General features: G+C 36.3%; 1 protein-coding gene across 3 annotated transcripts in view; it reads left to right on the top strand.

The window, feature by feature from the left end:
* Positions 1-2144: 2144 nt before the first annotated feature.
* The window catches only part of SGCZ (sarcoglycan zeta), a 354876-nt gene continuing 344845 nt past the window's right edge, over positions 2145-12175 (top strand). For all 3 annotated transcript variants that reach the window (XM_064272869.1, XM_064272870.1, XM_064272868.1), the window contains exon 1: positions 2145-2994. In XM_064272869.1, coding sequence (XP_064128939.1) covers positions 2746-2994 — 249 coding nt within the window. In that variant the 5' untranslated portion in view covers positions 2145-2745. The remainder of the gene's footprint in view (positions 2995-12175) is intronic.

Here is a 12175-nt window from a genome sequence, read left to right as displayed (position 1 = left end):
ATATCACTGCAAAAGACCTTTTTTAAACCTTAAAAGCAAAGATGTTACTTTGATGGCTAAGGTATACCTGGTCCAAGCCATGGTATTTTCAATCACTTGGTGGTGCAACAGTTAAGTGCCCGACTGCTAACAGAAAGGTCGGCAGTTAAAATGCACCACCAGCAGCTCTGTGGAAGAAAAGACCTGGTGATCTGCCCCCGTAAATATTACAGTTTAGACAACTCTATGAAGCAGTTCTACTCTGTCATATGGGGTTGCTATGAGTTGGTATTGACTCAATGGCACACAACAACAACAACATACATGGAAAAGCTGGAAAATAAAAAAGGAAGACAGAGGAATTGACACATTTTCAATTATGGTGTTGGCAAAGAATACTGAGTATACCATAAGCTGCCAGAAGAACTAATAAGTCTGTTTTGACGGAAGTACAGTCAGAATGCTCCTTAGAAGTGGGGATAATGAGACTTCATCTTGCTTACTCTGGACAAGTTATCAGGAGGCATTAATTCCTGGAGGAGGACATCATGCTTGGTAAAACAGAAGGTCAGCGAAAAAAGGAAAGACCCTCACCAAGATGAATTGACACAGTGGACTCCCACATACCTACTATTGTGGGAATGGCACAGGACTGGGCAACATTTCGTCCTGCTGTACATAATGCCACCATGAGTCAGAGCCAACTCAAGGGCACCTAAAAACAACAGAGTTTCTTCTACCTTGTACTTGTATTCTTTCTTTGTGATTGCTGCCACTGTCAGAACTATAAAATCTGCACCAAATTTCCTTGGCATGTTGTCATCTGTTATAACACTTAACTACATAATTGGTAAGAGGTTATACAGTTCTCTACCATTTAGAAATCTAAATAAGAACTACAGTCTTAGGGTTAGTCTTGAGGGAATGTTAAATATTAATTTAAGTAATAGTAATGACAATAAACAAAAAAGAAATTCTTTATCTTGTGAAGAAATTTGCTACCGGTCATCTAATATTATTTGATCTTAGAATTTATTTAAAGTTATGATTTAACTTACATAACTATTTTTATTAAATGAAACAGAAATAAGGGAAAATAATATTTAGCACTGCATTAATGTGATTTTGAGTTACAGCTGTAAAATTAGAACAAAAGTGGGGGAAAATTCAAATAACAAATTAAAATTATTTTTGGACTTTTTAAATATATGGTTCAAATTATTTACAGTCTAGAAAACCCTGTGAGGCAGGAATTCATCAATGACCACTGTAACATAATATTTTTATTTTTCATAAGTTACATTACATATGTTTTATTTTAGGTTATTTTTCTTCTTTATTAATAATGTTCTGGAAACCCTGGTGGCATAGTGGTTAAAGGCTACGGCTGCTAACCAAAGGGTTGGCAGTTCAAATCTGCCAGGCGCTCCTTGGAAACTCTATGGGGCAGTTCTACTCTGTCCTACAGGGTCACTATGAGGTGGAATCGACTCGACGGCACTGAGTTTGGTTTTTTTGGGTATTCTTTTTATTTTTGGTGTAATTTACTTAGGATTATTTCTGCTGGTGAGCTAATTATTTAATTGACTTTTAAAGTAAAAGTTAACAGAAGAAAAACTAAAGAAAAAACTGAAAAAATATTGTTTTATAGAAAATCATATTTTATAAAAATTAAAGGTTCCATCTGTCAGGTAATAAATATATTATTCTAAAAATTGTGTATCCACCACACATTCTTTAACTTCCTTATCTGTACATTTAAGTTGAATCAGACAGTAAACAATTCATTTACTTTTTAAAAAAATTCACTTGAGAACATAAATTTATATATTACCAAGAAATACCATCTCCACTTTTCCTAAACTGGCTTCAGCTTATATATAATATTTATTATATTATATTGTATTATGTTATCTTATATCACTATGAGCCTGCATTGACTCAAAGGCAATGGATATGTTTATTATATCTATTATGTTGTTAGGATACCCTGGTGGCATAGTGGTTAAGTGCTATGACAGCTAACGAAAGGGCTGGCAGTTTGAATCCACCAGCTGCTCCTTGGAAACTCTATGGGGCTGTTCTACTCTGTCCTATAGGGTTGCTATGAGTCGGAATTGACTTGACCGCAATGGGCTTTTTTTTTTTTTTATTATGTTGTTATACTATGTTATATTGTTGTGTTCCTTTATATTTCCACTTTTTTTAACTTATTGAAAGACAGCTAAATAAATAAATAACCAATAAAATTCTGAATGAAACTTTTAAGTAGCTATATCTATATAATTCTAAACAAAAGAATATTTTCTTCATTTACATTCTTGCAATTATACTGACACTTTTATTGAAACATTTTTAAACATTTAAACTTAGACACTTTTATCCTGTGAATCTAGAGGGTGGTACAGAAAGACCTTGTGATACAAGTGGTGTCCGTCTTCCCCAAAGACAGGTAAATCTAATCCACGTCACTTGGATGTGGGTAAAATTGTAGGGTTATGGAGGACTGGAAGTAGAGCTAACAGTCTTCAGAGCCTTCTGAGAGAAAGTTTGGGATTGGTCAAACCTGACTGTAGAAAATATGTATCTTGTCGATATAATCATCAATTAAACAAGTCTAATAAGCAACTTTGATGATAATGACTTGAGAGTTTTTGTTACATTGTATTATACAACAGCAATTAATTGAACACTCACTTTATTCACATAAAAAATAGCTGTTATTATGTCTTTGGATTAAAACAACAATATTGGTTTTATTTTTGAATGTTTTCTTTTCTTTCCTTTTTTTTCTCCTTTTTCCTTTTTCCTTTTTTCCAGATGACACGTGAACAATACATACTAGCAACACAGCAGACCAACCTGCCCAGAGCTGAGAATGCACAGCTTTACCCCGTGGGAATTTACGGGTGGAGAAAGAGGTGCTTATACTTCTTTGTCCTTCTGCTGTTGGTTACCATGATAGTTAACTTAGCCATGACAATATGGATATTGAAAGTTATGAATTTCACTGTGGTAAGTACCACCATGATTTTACACCTATTGTTTTTGGTTCAAAGACAATCCAGCTCTGTTATTTCTATTATTTTAATGGAAAGTTTTTCACCATAATTTTTACTTAAGTCCATGTCCTTAAATTCCAAAGATGATCATTTTAAGTCTATATTCAGTATGTTCAGTCATGACACATATATGATATTACTCCATGCCATATTACTCCATGTGGGATGTTTAGATCCCGAGAGGGCATAGCCTATCGACTCATTAGAAGATTAGAAAACATTTAACCTATACGCATAAATTCCTGCTTGCTATACCTGGGAATCTAAGAGAGAAAATCTGTTTTTAGAGATGATATTTCACATTGTTTTAATGTTACAAACCAGAGACGACTTTGAAACAAAATATATAGAGCATTTACCAATAGATCTGCTTTTTATGTAACAAACTACATGATTGAAGCTAAACCCTGGAAATTCTCCAGGACTGCAGAGGCCAAGTGTGTGTTATCAGCCTCTCAGAGCACAAACCCAGTAAACAGAAGAAAAATTAGAAATTAAATCATTCTTTAATGAAAATTAATAAATTGATGGCTGCTTTTGATTGTATAATTTATGGTTTGTCATTATAAAGAATCTTGATTGATGAATTTGGCTTCAGCTTACTGAATGTGTACAATAAACCTATGGGTATGTCTTAGCTGGAAAAAATGAGCTGCTTCAGCAAAGTATTTTAGCTCATTTTATATTTTCTGGCTAAATACTTGAATTCCTATACTCTGTTTCTAAGTCTTTCCGCCTTTGTTTAGAGACTTCCGATATCTTCCCATCTAAGCAGGTATCTTTCACTTGCTGACCCGGCAGCCATTATTCTTTAGAGCTCTGCATCCTCAGGGCTGAGTCTGAAGCTGGCTATTAAGCTTCAGTGGTCTTCCAATATTGGGCTTTTTCTTTTTTTTTATTTTAAAACTCTAATGTGTGTTGATTTAGGGAGAATAATTTCTTTCTGACTTCACTAACACCTAATTCTAACTGAAAAAAGAATCTCAAAAGGGAAGATGAGCACAACATCTCTCTTTAGGTGTAGGGTATCACAGTTGTCCTATGTCCAAGGATCTGGAGGCAGGAGGGCCACCCTTCCAGAAAGGAAAAACCTTAACTGTGTGATTCATGATAAAATGGCAAATGTTCACAGAGAAATATGACCTGAACAGGGGTTCCATTTCTTCCAGTTCAATGCAACCTTTGAAAAGTATTTATCAAATAAATAAATAACCAAACAGAAAAACAACACTAAAGGCAAAGAAAAGATGGGCAGGATGTCAATAAGGCCCAGGATTAGAGAACGTAACTGGTCCTAGAGACAGATGCTTGTTCAGGGCCGTGGATCGAGACATGTGAGGCCAGGACTGGATAGAAGTGGAGTTGGGGGCTAGTAGGCAGATTATTAATTCATGAAATTTTCTGTTAATGAGTCTGAACCAGTCCTTCGTCTCAGGAGTTGTCTCTAGTCTCCCTCTCATTTGGGAATATTTCAGTGCAGATGTAAACAGAGGTCACAAATGTTGCCCCTGGTGTTTCTGTTCTGAGTTGTGTTCCCACCTTCCCTAACTACAGCCTGAGCTTCACGAATGATTCATATACCACGCAGTAGGGGCGATGTTTAGACCCTGCAGAATCTTTGCTGTTGTAATTATGAGCCAAACTAGCAGCTGCTGACAGCAACGTTTTCAACTTCATGTTCTTAACTTAAAAAAAAAAAAAAGATAACCTTTCAAAAGGGAGAAGGAGTAGAGGTTTTTTTTCCCCAACTTTTGAAATTTAGAAAATTTGAGTTCCTCTATCAGAAGGAACTTTTTTTTTTTTAATCAGAAGGCATCTTTCAAAAGCTCATGATTGACGGGGTCTGCGCTCTCACCTCAGTGAGCCCTGATTCCATCCAGTGACCAGGCAAAGGGGATTTTCAGGTTCAAGCCAAGTAAGCTTCTCAAGCATATTTAAATTAATTAGGAAACTATACTTAAATGCATAATTATATGGCTGCATGCATCACAAGCCCAAGGTCATTGCCCCATGCTGAGTTCAAGGCTGGATAAGCCATTCAAGGGAAATAATTGAAACAATCACCTTTGTGCTCAGGATTCTTATAGGCCTCAGGGCTTCTGTCACCCGGGCAGCTGTCTAATTTGCACCTCAGCTGGCTAAAATGGGAATGCTGCTACAGTCCTGGGGATAAGAAAAAGGATTTGTTTCTACAGGAGTCATGGTATTCAGTTTTTGCATTTTCATTTGTAGCATATATTTTTACTTTAAATCATAGTTCTACTTTTTTTTTTAATCTGAAAGGAAGGTCTTGCTTCTGTCAGCCATGCAAGCTATTTACATGTAACCTGAAGTAAAAGCAAAGATGAAGTTGTAATTATTATATCAAGATCATCATTCTCAGGTAACACATTCTATCTCAATGCAGTAATTCATGATTGAATTGTTGAGAGAAATTCAGAATCAATTAAATAGTTGCAGATTTTAGCAGTCCTGAAACGCACACATTAAGAATAAGTTGTGTATACTTGAAAGGTGTGAAATAATTTGTAATCATCTTACATTGTAGCAGTTAAAAAAATCAATTTTGTTTTTGCTGGTATATTCCTATTGTATCAACTGTTCAGCAAATATCAAAAACCAAGCAGAAAATGATACGTGAATTGTTTGTGGAGTGTTATTGATCTCTACAGAACATATGTCACTTTCATGGAACTGTTGCCATCTAATACACGGAAATACATGGCTGTTAACATCTTTTGAGCCAACTGGGCATGTTATTATTATGAAAATACTGTGTTTTCAGCACAGAAAGAGTAGCTGGCAACCTGTCTTAGGATACTTGTTGGAGTCCAAAATTACGACCAGCATTGTACATGATCCGTGCAGTTGATATGACCTCATTAACTTCTGTTTCTCATTTTGTGGAAAATAAAATCACTCTGCTGATTGAGATATCCAGTTGCAGAGAACCAAGAAAGAGGAAATGAGTTTATACTAGAGGGTGAAAGATTTAGGATAGATATAAACAATAATTTCCTGGCTCTGAGAGTTGAAAAATAAATGTAGGAATGAGTTGAAGAGGGAGAATTTGAAATTTCATTCTCCTGAGATCTGTAAAACACAGTTACGTGACTTTGGCTTATTTGTTTGTTTGGCATAATATCTTTGTGTTCAGTATAAATGGACTAGTCCAGCAGGTCTATCAAATCCAGACATTCTACTGAGGCAATATTCTTTTCTGGGCCCAAGTGCTCATTTTAAGTAAATTGTGTCTATATTTGAAAATTGATTCATTATTAAAATACTTATTCTAATCTCAAGGGCATCAAGTAAAATTTGGTGGCCCTGGCTGCAACATAATTCTATTAGACATGTTAATTCGCCAGCAAAAGAAAGAATGGAATATTTAGTAAGCAAGAAGGCTGCAAAGTCATGAATATTGTTCCTGAGAAGTCAAAATACCCATATGTAAGGAAAAATAAATTCTTAGAGGCTTGTACAATCACTGGGGTGAATCCTGGCTGAAAGGAGTCTCATGAGAAGAAAGAATGAATAGCACAACCTTTCAGTATTAAAAAAGACACTGGAAAATTTTAATTCAACCATCCTTGTATTGCTGGAGCTCACTCTCAAATATTCCTTTATTTGGTCACTCAGTGTCTACGAATACCCTTTCTTTGGATGATTGGCAAACGATCCCATTAAATCATTGGATAGTTTTTACTGTTATTAAATAGCCTCATATCTTTTTGCAATTTTCTTGTATATAACTTCAAACATGAGATGGTTGTTCCATTCTTTCAAGCTGAAGAATTTATTAATTTGTTAAGACCACAAAATATTCTCATATATGTATCCTTGATCCCAGTTTTTTTGTTTTTTTTTTTTAATATCTAAAAATCAGAATACATAAAGGAGGTCCATACACTATCACTTTGGTTTATTTTGTTGCCACTTGCTTTTCTTCATTTCAAATATTATCTGTATTACATAATCAGAAGCATGTGTTTATTTACAACAAACTCCATCCTTTTAAGGTATCTTTCTGCTTATAACTGTAGGCCATAGAGTCATTGCTATTTCTTTTTTTTAAATCATATTTTCTTTTCTTTTAGTGTGCCTTTCTAAAATTCAGAATGTTGTTGTTATTAGGTGCCATCAAGTTGGTTCTACCTCATAGAGACTCTACACATCACAGAATGAAACACTGACTGGTCCTGAGCCATTATCACAATGGCTGCTATATTTCAGCCCATTCTTGCAGGCACTGTGTCATTCTATCTTGTCAAGGGTCTTTCTCTTTTCGCAGACCCTTTGCTGATAACATGTCCAAAGTATGTCAGAGGAACTCGTGCCATTCTCACTTCTAAGGAGCATTTGGCTGTGCTTCTTCCAAGACAGATATGTTCATTTTTTGGCATTCCATGGTGTGTTTAATACCTATGCCAACACCATAATTCAAAGGCATCAATTCTTCTTTGATCTTCCTTATTCACTATCTAACTTTTGTGTGCATGTGAGGTGATGGAAACACCATGCCTTGGGTCAAGTGAACCTTGGTCCTCACACTGACATCTTTGATTTTTAACACTTTAAAGAGGTCTTTTGCAGCAGATTTGCCCGATGCAATGGATTATTTGATTTTCCGACTGCTGCTTCCATGGGCCTTGATTATGGATGCAAGTAAAATGAAATTCTTGACAATATCAATGTTTCCTCCATTTGTCATGATGTTGCTTACTGGTCTAGTTGTGAGAATTTTTGTTTTCTGTATGCTGGGATGTAATCCATACCAAAGGCTCTAGTCTTTGATCTTCATCAGTAAGTGCTTCAAGTCTTCTTTGTTTTCAGCAAGCAAGGTTGTGTCATCTCCATATCGCAGGTTGTTTGTGAGTCTTCTTCCAATCCTGTTGCTGTGTTCTTCTTCATATAGTCCAGCTTCTCAGATTATTTGCTCAGCATACAGATTGAATAAGTAGGAAAGGATACAACCCTGACAAACACCTGTCCTGGTTTTAAACCATGCAGTATCACCTTGTTCTCTTGGGAAGGCTGACACTTGGTCTATGTACAGGTTCCTCATGTACACAAATAAGTGTTCTGGAATTCCCATTGTTCTCAATGTCATCTATAATTTGTTATGATCAACACAGCCAAATGCCATTGCACAGTCAATAAAACACAGGTAAACATCTTTCTGGTATTCTCTGCTTTCAACCATGATCCATTGACATCAGCAATGATATACCTGGTTCTAAGTCCTCTTCAGCACTCCTCTTGAATTTCCGGAACTTCCCTGTTGATGTACTGCTGCAGCCACTATTAAATGATCTTTAGCAAAATTTCACTTGTGTGTGATATTAATGATATTGTTCGATAATTTCTGCATTTATTGGATCACTTTTCTTTGGAATGAGCACAAATATGGATCTCTTCTAGTCAGTTGGCCAGGAAGCTGTCTTCCAAATTTCTTGACAAAGACAAATGAGAGCTTCCAGTGGTGCAACCGTTTGTTGAAACATCTTAATTGGTATTCTGGTAATTCCTGGAGCCTTGTTTTTTGTCAATGCCTTCAGTGCAGTTTGGATTTCTTCCTTCAGTACCATGAGTTCCTGATCATATGCTACCTCCTGAAATGGCCAGTTGAATGTCGACCAGTTCTTTTTCATACAGTGACTCTTTCATCTTCTTTTAGCGCTTCCTGCATCATTCAACATTTGCCCATAGAATCCTTCGGTATTGCAACTCAAAGCATGAAATTTTCCTTCAGTTCTTTTAGCTCAAGAAATGCTGAGCATGCTCTTCCCTTTTGGTTTCTAACTCTAGTACTTTGCACGTTTTGTTGTAATACTTTACTATGTCTTCTTCAGCCGTCCTTTGAAATATTTTATTCAGCTCTTTTACTTTGTCATTTCTTCCATTTGTTTTAAAAATAGCTACTCAAAATTCAAGAGCAAGTTTCAGAGTCTCTTCTGTCTTCTATTTTGGTCTTTTCTTTCTTTCTTGCCTTTTTAATGACCTCTTGGTTTCTTCATGTACAATGTCCTTGATGTCATCCCACAACTCGTCTGATCTTCTATCATTAGTGTTTGATGTGTTAAATCTGTTCTTGAGATGGTCTCTAAATTCAGGTGGGATATACATGACTGCACTTTGGCTCTAGAGGACTTGTTTTAGTTTTCTTCAGCTTCATCTTGAACTTGCATATAAGCAATTGACGGTCTATTCCGCAGTCTGCTCCTGGCCTTGTTCTGACTGGTGATATTGAGCTTTTCCATAGTCTCTTTCCACTAATGTAGTAGATTTGATTCTTGTGTATTCCATCTGGCAAGGTCCACGTGTATGGTCACTGTTTATGTTGTTGAAACAAGGTATTTACAGTGAAAAAGTCATTAGTCTTGCAACACACATTCAGCCATCTGTCTAGCTCATGAAGTTCTTCCTTCCTACGTATTTATTTATTTAGATTTCTCTCCAGGCAAATTTAGTGCTATTTTTTATTTTTACTTATGTATATTTAGGCATATATTTTATCTCTGTGATGGTACATTTTATGTTGTGTTAGACATATAATTATAGTTCATGTAACTGATAAAGTTCCTCACTCTCTTTTATCTCTCCAGCCCCATTAGTGTGGGAATTCCTCGAGGAGCAGGCGCTCAACTTACTGTCCTCTAGATCTTTGTATTTTTGTCAGACACGTAGTAGATGACCCATTATTTTTCGTTGACTATTTATTATTTATTATTTACTAAAGTCTAAATTCATTTTCAGTAGAGGGCCTTTAAATTTTTATTTTTTTCCACTTGTTTTTTTCTCAGTAAAACTACTTTGGATTCCAATTAGTTTCCTATTTTATAGTGTGAGTGTGTGTGTGTGTGTGTGTGTATGTTTTAACTGAAATCTTATCCTCCCTGTTAACAGAAGACATTCGTCATTTTCCTTCACATCTTTCAGACAGGGTGACCAGCTTTCCCTAACAGCAAGACAAACATAGCATACTTTCTTCCATAATCCCTAAGCACTTAGGTAAAAGAGTTTTTTTTTTTTTTTTGATGAATGTATAGTCCTTGCAAGTTCCAGTTACTAACTGTGACTCCCACAGTAACAGCTAGAGTAAAATCTCAATCTTTTCTCCTAACTCAAAAACTTCGGGTTTTCTTTAAAATAACTCCTTTCTACGCTATACTACCTCATCTTCTTGAGGCCAGATCCTTTAGTAATTAAAAGGCACAGTTGGCCGGCAATTACTGGTAATTACCACCAGCCAGCTAAATCCTCTGTGCCACCACTATTTACAATCCCTCTAGAAAAAAGTAATAGGGCCTTTAGGAAAAGGCCTTTAGGAGAGGGAGAAAATAACTGTGCTTCCTGACTGCCAGCCCCTCCTGGGAGGGCACTCAGCAGTGGAAGCTGGCCCTGCCCACCATGATCACACGTGACTCCCCCGACACTTCTGCATTTTACAGTTGAAATCAATGCAGTACTAGGACTTTCTAGAGAAATTTGACAACCCGGCTTTATGGGCTTGTATCACATGTAAGACGTTTTGATTTTCTAAATTTACTTTGATTAAAAAACATGTAATAAAACACACACACAAAACTGTCCCGTAAGGTTTACGAGGAGCAGGTAGTGGATTGGAACTGCCACTATTTGATTAGTAGCCTGAGCTCTTAACCATGCCTTGAAGACAATAGGTAATTATAATTTAATCTCCAGTTACTGAAGGAAAGAAGGATGAAAGGGATCAGTAGTAGCAGAAACTGGGGAAAGGGAGGGTTTTTACTCAAGTAGCCCATAATGGCAAAAACAAGTGCGCAAGATTTGTTATTTTCATTTCTCAAAGATTTGTTATGAAATGGGGACTCAAAATCCAATTAAAAAAAAAATTCTAAACTCCATGCTCTTTCCCGTAAGTTATTTTTCCTCTCAGAACCCCAGAGGTATTTCACAATCTATTTTGTGTATGCAACATTTTCAGAATATGAAAGGAATTGATTTTTATATCAATACATACGAAAATCAGGGAGCAAATTTTGAGCCCCCACTACCTGCCAGTGGGGTATTTTCCTGTACAAAATTGCTGACAAGTATCAAGGTGAAGTTGGTGTCCATATCAAGATTTCCTTAGATTGTTGGTGCTGTTAATACCACCTCCCATCATCAATCAAGTAGTGGTTAAAAGTATCGATTCTGGTGCCAGCTTTTGGTACAGATCCTGGCTCTGCCACTTAGCTATGTGACCTAGAACAAGTTACTTAAACTGTGGCTCACTTTCCTCCTCTGTAGAATGGGTATAATATTATTATCTATTTCATTAGGTTCTTATAGAAATTAAGAGAATTAAAAAATGAAAGTGCTTCAGAAGTGCTTGGCTCATGAAGACAGTCATTGTCAGGGTTTCCTGTTGTTAGCACTGTTTCTCATTTCCTGTTGTTCCAACTTGGCTGACATTTCATTCATTGTGTGAATTAACTTATACGTGCTTATTTAAGAAAGTCCTGGCTATTAACATTGCACATAAAACAGTCCCTGACACATGAAAAATGTTAATGAATGCTATTTAATAACAAAATATGTAAGTAAATAAGTGAGGGAGTTATTATTTCATTAATACTGATGGCGATGCGTAGATGTTAAGAGAATGGCTTTGGAGCCAGAAAGTCTAGATTTACATTCTGCCTTTATGACTGGCTAGCTTAGCAGCATGACCTTGTCCAAGGTACCGAAACCTCTGGAGTTTCAGTTTCTTCATATGTAAAATGGAGATAGAAGTGATGGTGATAACTGCATATGGATATTCGGAGTATTAAGTAAGTGAACCCCTGTAAGTATGCTATCATGGATTGAATTGCGTTCCCCCAAAAATATGTGTCAACTTGGTTAGGCCATAATTCTTGGTATTGTGTGGTTGTCTTCCATTTTGTGCTTTTCCTATGTGTTATAAACCATAATCTCTGCTTTGGTTAAAGAGGATTAGGGTGGGATGTAACATCCCTGATCCAATGTAGAGGGAGTTTCCCTACAGTGTGACCTGAACCACCTTTTATCTTACAAGAGATAAAAGTGAAGGAAGCAAGCAGAGAGTGGGGACCTCATACTAACAAGAAAGCAGTACTGGGAGCAGAATGTGTCCTTTGGACCCAGGA

Source organism: Loxodonta africana, chromosome 19, assembly GCF_030014295.1.
Source record: "Loxodonta africana isolate mLoxAfr1 chromosome 19, mLoxAfr1.hap2, whole genome shotgun sequence".
NCBI classification, from domain to species: Eukaryota; Metazoa; Chordata; class Mammalia; order Proboscidea; family Elephantidae; genus Loxodonta; species Loxodonta africana.
The sequence above is the reverse complement of the archived record's forward strand: the minus strand, read 5'-3'. Positions and strand labels throughout refer to the sequence as shown.